The sequence below is a fragment of the Balaenoptera acutorostrata genome, chromosome 9 (assembly GCF_949987535.1).
Source record: "Balaenoptera acutorostrata chromosome 9, mBalAcu1.1, whole genome shotgun sequence".
In the NCBI taxonomy this organism is placed as follows: domain Eukaryota; kingdom Metazoa; phylum Chordata; class Mammalia; order Artiodactyla; family Balaenopteridae; genus Balaenoptera; species Balaenoptera acutorostrata.
Window position 1 is genome coordinate 55,594,873 of NC_080072.1, and position 6,716 is coordinate 55,601,588.

Sequence of the window (6,716 nt, forward strand, 5' to 3'; positions counted from 1 at the left end):
AATACTGATGGCCCAAAGTTATCAAGAAAATACATTTTTTAATTGGAAAATGAATAGATACATGTATATGTATAACTGAATCACTTTGCTGTACACCTGAAACTATCACAACATTGTTAACCAACTATACTTCAATACAAAATAAAAAGTTAAAAAAATTTTTTTAAATAAAAAGAAGGGAAAATACCTTTTTTGTTCAACTTACTCTTTTTAAGATTATAAGAAAGACTAATAAAAATTTTTGAAAGGTTTCATGGCACATAGCTGCAAATGGGGAAAAAAGAGAGTGTGTGATTGTAGGGTAAATATTAGATATGTAGACTTCCTTATTTGTCTGTGTAATACCTCATCTTCTTACCGTTCTTAAGAGGGAATGTTTTACTGTTACTTAGGTTTTCTAAATTGTATTTGATACTGTCATTACCCGGGTTCTCATAAAAACCCAGGAAAACTGGGTAAAATCCCAGGATCAGGATGTCAGCAAATGCCAAAGTCTCCATCTCACAAAAGCCTTTGAATCCATAACCCTCCTACCTGCCTACCTTTTTCACAGGGCGGATGTGAGAGTTCAACATTATTGATGCTCAAGAAAATGGTAGTTCCCTGCCTATTGTAGCTGCAGGGGAGGGATGTCATACTTTACTACTTTTCTGTTGTGCAAAGTTGAGGAGAGCTTTCAGGGAGTCTCAGAATCAAAGAGGACTACAAAAACCCCTTTCTTGTGTCGTAAGCACTGCTTGTTGTGCCCTGACCTGTTTGTTTCTCATGCCCTTTTATCAGCCCACCTGGAGCCCAGCAGAGGGAAGCAGAGCAGGGTCCCCTGGGGTGGGAGGGTGGGTGGCAGCAGGGAGGGTGTCAAGTCATTCACCCTTCGTAGCCATAGTGGTTAAGCACCTGGCCTGTGGTCACGTGCCAGCAATATCACCTTCAGTGTTCTGGGCGGGTTTACCTGGTGCTTCCCACCCCTCATGGGCTGTGGTGGCAACTGAAAGCGTGGCCTGTCTGCCCAGAATAGACTGTCTGTGGGTGGTGCTGATGCTGTTTTGGTTGGATTACCTAGGGCCCCTGCAGAATCATGTAGAGAGGGACACTTGTCAGCAAGTAGCAGTGAAAACAAGGAGGTTGGCCAAAATGTTCAGCTAACCCCATTACTGTGAGTTTTGACAACATATTAACTGAAAACCTAGATTAAGGCCAACAAGTTTTGCTCTGTTTAGTTTTTCTTGAGAACTAAAAACAGTAATTTACTAGTCTCCTTGCCTGGTTCCATGTGTGCCCCAGTGAGCACCCCCAATTAGGAAATCGCTCTTGGCACCAACACTCATAGCCAAGCGAGGAGTCTGATGGGCACGTGGATTAGAAGAAGCCTTTCGGTTGCCGTTCCTCAAGAAGCTTGAAGAACTTTTGCTTAGACCACAGGGATAATCGAGCATCAGGAGAGATCTGAGAGGAGAGGGAGCAGGAGCTGGCTTAAGGGTTTGTGGCTGTGGACACAGCGAGAAGGAACTCGAGATCCCTTCTTCTTTCTCAGGGCACTTATCATGACTGTAATTTGAAAATGTATTATTTCAATAATTATGGATGTCTTTCTACTGCAAGACTGGAAGCTCCTCAGGGGCAGGGCCAGCACGTCTTACATCTGTTTCCCCTCTGCAAGGCCTGGCACATGTAGCAGCTATTTGTTGGATAGGTATAGTTTTAAGTCTAACCTCTGCTCCTGCCTGGTACTTGCCTTTTTTGCGAGCCACTTCTCTGTGTGTGTTTCCTCATCTAAAGAACACAAGTCAGATGGATCTTGTGTTTGTACCTCCCTCTGTCTCTGGACCCCGTTTGTTCATATAGTTGTATTGAAGCTGACTAGCTTCAGCCAAGTATGATGTCTAGAACTGATTAGTACTCCAGGGGTGGCTTCGCTAGCATAGTTTATAAAATGACTATCATTTCCAGAGTCTGGATACTCTATTTCCATTAACTAATTATTATTTATTATTTCAGGATTAAGATTAATAATGTATACCCTGCTTTCTTGATGGGGTTTTTGTGAGGACCAAGTGAAATGATGTATATGAAATAACTTCAGAAACTATAATGCTTTGGGTAGCCAAACAGTGATTATTATTGCTGGCCCAAAAGTATCTTCCTGAGAAGTAACTCAAGTTTGAAGGAAGGTACTGAAGACCAAGTATTATAAAATGTGTGTGACTAGCGTTATAGAGAGGTCATTTCCCAAGTTAATTTTTCGTTAAACACACACACACACACACACACACACATCTCCTTGGTCCTCTCTCTGCCACTTAGCTAATGCAAGGCAATTAGCATTTGCGTATTGGGAAAGCTATTGATCATTGAGTTATGAGTCATGGGTTTCAGTCCAGCCTCACCCCTGTCTCGTTGAGGTTATCACGGGCAAGTCATTGAAGTTCTCTGTCAAATGGGGATACCTGCTTTATGAAGGTAAAATAAGACTTGAATATTAAAAACAAGAATCAGATATTGGTAACCCTGCAGACATATGAAGTTGATCACATCCTCATATATTTTTCTTGCCAGATCCAATCCCTCCAGTTGCCTCGACTCCTCCCCATATGACATTGTCTCTACCCCCCGCCCTACCCTCTGCATATATTTCAGTATATCTTGTATCCTTCTTAAAGGAAGCTCCCAATGCTGAACTCAGAATACTTTATGTTGCATTTTGTATTTGGACACTAAAATTAATACTAAGGTTGAGTATTATCAATTTGTATTATCTCAGACCTAAATATGTTATTTCCTATCTCTGGATGCAGAAGGTTTAAGCTGAGTTCTGAAGTTGAAAGTAACTTCTCATTTTTGTTTGTCTTCTAGCGACAGACATCACACCTCCAGTGCAATCCCTGTTCCAAAGAGACAAAGCTCCATGTTTGGGGGTGTAGATGTAGGCTTCTCTGGAGGGATGCCTTCACCAGACAAAGGACACCGGAAACGGGCCAGCTCAGAGAATGAGAGACTCCAGTACAAAACCCCTCCCCCCAGTTACAGCTCAGCATTAGCCCAGCCTGTGACCACCGTCCCCTCCACAGGAGAATCTGAGAGAAAGACAACATCTCTGTCTTCCTCCTTGGACACCTCCTTGGACTTCTCCAAAGAAAACAAGAAAAAAGGGGTAGATCTGGGTGACAGCTTCCATGGAGGCCATGTGGGTGTGAACACTAGCCAGGAACAGGGACAGGCCCTCCCGGGGCCTCCAGCCACAGTCAACGGCACCCTCCTGCCCAGCGAGCAGGCCGGCTCCTCCAGCGCCCAGCTTCCCGGGGGATTCCACCCGGTCTCCGAAGCCGAGCTCTGCTGTACCGTGGAGCAAGCAGAAGAGATCATCGGGATGGAAGCCACAGGCTTCACCTCAGGCGATCAGCTGGAAGCATTTAACTGCATCCCCGTGGACAGTGCCGTGGCAGTGGAGTGTGACGAACAAGTTCTGGGAGAATTTGAAGAGTTCTCCCGAAGGATCTATGCACTGAACGAAAATGTATCCAGCTTCCGCCGGCCACGCAGGAGTTCTGATAAGTGAAGCGAGTGGACAGACGGTAGGACCAGGACAGAGTCACTGCTTGAAATGAGGATAAAGCTGCACTGGTTACCCTTTGTAATAATTATGACACAAAATGAATATTAATGGAGGATATTCCTCACAAAAATAGACTTTGTGAATCGAGGAGGGACTCAGGATCATTGTGTATCAGTGGGCCAAAGTTAGATTTTGCTTGCAAGATTTGCTTTTCAGGCCTGACAATTATTTTAAGGCAGAAGTCTAGCTCTAGTCACCTTATAGGCATTTGTCTGCTTTTTTATTTACATTTCTGTGTTATCCTCAGAGGGAAGATGATAATATATAAATAATATAATGAATTCGTCTTTAGTTTCTTATAAGCATTTGCCCTCACCATAGTTTATGAAACTTTGGGAAAATTGAATATTCAGTAAAAGGTCTCCACCATCTACTGGAGGATCTTTGGCCATCCATTAAGCTGATGAATAAGAAGCACAATGGTCTCCTTATACCCAGGCCCACCTGCCCCTGCCCCTGCCCCTGCCCCTGCTCCCAGACTCCACAGTCAACCTAGCTGTCGCCCCATCTGCACAGTAGATACCTTGTGCATCCTGACGACTGAGGACATCACATTTGCTGGTTCTTTAATGAAGTTGCCATGACCTTCCAGTCAGCCATACCCTTGATGCAGCCCTCAGATTATAGGAAAGACCTCACCTCGGGTGGATCCCAGGGGATCCTCAAGGACCCCCGAGGTTACTATAGTCAGATGGCATCCAGTTCCCTCTGGGGGCCAAAGTTATGTGGGCAGAGGCTGTTGTCAAAAGCTGGGTGTGCTTTCTGGCAACACTCACCATATAGAAATCCCTATATGTAAACCCCATGTTAATTTATTAAATTTCAGTTGGAAAAGAAGGCATTGTATATGACGAAATATGTGTAGAGAGTCAGGCTGTGCAGTGTGCAAACTGCAAGGCAGTTGAGGTAGTTAGATTAAGAGACTAGATGAGGCATAGAATACTATCGGTATGTGTGCAATTGCATAAATATTAAATTATGTTTTTGAAGTACATTTTCATTCCTGGAGCTCAGATATCATTTGCTATTGCTATATACTTTATATACCCAAGGACATCGCCTCAGGGTTGCAAGCTCTTTAAGGAAATTTTATGCTTATATCCGTGTATTGTATAGAAGAATAAAAATTGAGTTTACTTCACTCAACCTGATTTTTTTTTCCCCAGCTTTGAAATTCCTCTTGAACCTACATCTCCATATGTTACATCGTGACAGCACTAGCCTGAACAAAACCTGTGGCTATGTCTAAGCTAATGCCGTTGACTTCATTTGAGTTTACATATTGTGTATAGCAACGGACTGTCACAGGCGTACTCTGCAGTAGCTCATTTGTCCTCCATAACAACTTAACTCATAGGTTTCATAATCATTTTCATATTTTGTCCAAGCATTCCTGGGCTCAATTATAAATATAGCTACACTGTTAAATGGAATAGTTCATGTTGTTATTTTTCTTGTAAAGAACTCACAAAATCATTGTATGACAGACAGACCCAACCTGCAAGCAATTAAAAGCTTTAACTTGATCTGAAGAAATCCATCTTATTCCTCTAAACAGGTGGAACTACTCCAAACCTGGAGCAGAAGCCATCTGTAGAGTCACGGCTTCTTTGCAGAGTACTATCATTCATTTTGGAGTCAGTAAGGGTGGAGCTAGACATGATCTTGGATGTACATCAGACTGGGCTGTGGGGTCCTCCGGTGAAGTAACATCTATCCCCACAAGCCCAAAAAAAAAAGGTTTTGAAGGACTATATTAGTATTGAACAATGGAAGGTGAATCACATGTGATGTGTGATTCCTCAGATATGGGAGAGACCTTAAAACTTCATGCGAAACTCAAAGACAAGGTGCATTCAATGCAGGTCCTCCAGCCCGGCTTCTGGCATCACCAAGCAGAGGGACCACATACAGGAGCACCCATAGTTACAGTGTTCATCTCAGATTCCACACAGCCAGATAGAGCCTGGAGCTCCAGGGTTCCATCTGTCAATCTCCCATTTGTGGACTCCCTGATTCTGGGGTTCACAGCTTTTGACCCACACAGCAGGGAACCCCACCATTGAATGTGATCTGGTAGGCCAGAACTGATTGATAGGTACCTACACATTTGCCTGATCCACACTGTGTCCAGTGATGTTGTGCCTCAAAACACTACTTAGGTTTCAGTTTATTTAGTTTAGGTTTTGGGTTTTCACTGAGTTTGTTTGATGTCTGCAGTTTCTGCCAAACTTGGGTAGATCCTACAGCATTACATTCTCCAGGAGTAACTCTGACATTTCCCAAAGCTGCAGAATTCATTTTGCCTCTGTTTAAAGTGGCCAAGGCCAAAATATGGGATGAGGTATTATCTCCTATTAATCTTTGTAATTTTTGCTGTGAGAATGTAAGTTGAAATGAAAACTCAGTCCTATCCATTTCTGAACTGCTAAGAGCCCTTTCAGTTTTCATGTAGCTGAGACACTTTTACAGCCGGCAAATGTTATCAGATGAATATTTGCTTGTATTTTCTCTCTCCACTTCCCCTTACCCACTTTAAAAATTCCAGAGATTTTTTCCCCCCCAGAATATTAGTTTTGGAAGATTGTATCCAGCTATATTTTTTTTTAGCAGTTCTAATAGTGCCCATTTATCCTGACCTGACCAGTTATTTAAATAATTTTTTAAACCACCACCAACAATAAATGGCATGTGAAACTGATCTGTTGGTAATTGGAAGAAAACTCAGCATCTGTATTTACAAAATAAAATTGATTAGTATTTATTTTGAGAGTAAAAGTGATTGTTACTTCCCTGCTATGTTTGAGTCCTGTCTTCTTCACTGTTTTGAATTTCATACTAAAGCTGAGTTAACTATGAAAACCTCATTCTTAAACAGTCAGCCAGCCATTCCACATTTACTGAGCTAGCTCTCTCCCTCTTTGCAAGGGACTGGGCTAAACAAGGTTATACAAAGATTAATAAGCCTTGACCTCTGCCACATTCTCCAGTTGTGGGGGGAAGGGTGGCATAAGTATATTAGCAAGTATAATTCAGTGTGATAAACTCTTATGATGGAGAAATGTATAGCCATGCTACGGAATTCAGAGAAAGCTATTCTGCCTCA

General features: G+C 42.6%; 1 protein-coding gene across 4 annotated transcripts in view; it reads left to right on the forward strand.

Moving 5' to 3' along the window:
• UVRAG (UV radiation resistance associated) overlaps positions 1-4,761 on the forward strand; it is a 312,724-nt gene extending 307,963 nt beyond the window's left edge. For 3 of the 4 annotated variants that reach the window (XM_057553092.1, XM_057553093.1, XM_057553094.1), the window contains one exon: positions 2,851-4,761. In XM_057553092.1, coding sequence (XP_057409075.1) covers positions 2,851-3,553 — 703 coding nt within the window. In that variant the 3' untranslated portion in view covers positions 3,554-4,761. The remainder of the gene's footprint in view (positions 1-2,850) is intronic. The other variant, XM_057553095.1, reaches the window with a different exon arrangement.
• The last annotated feature ends 1,955 nt before the right edge of the window (positions 4,762-6,716 follow it).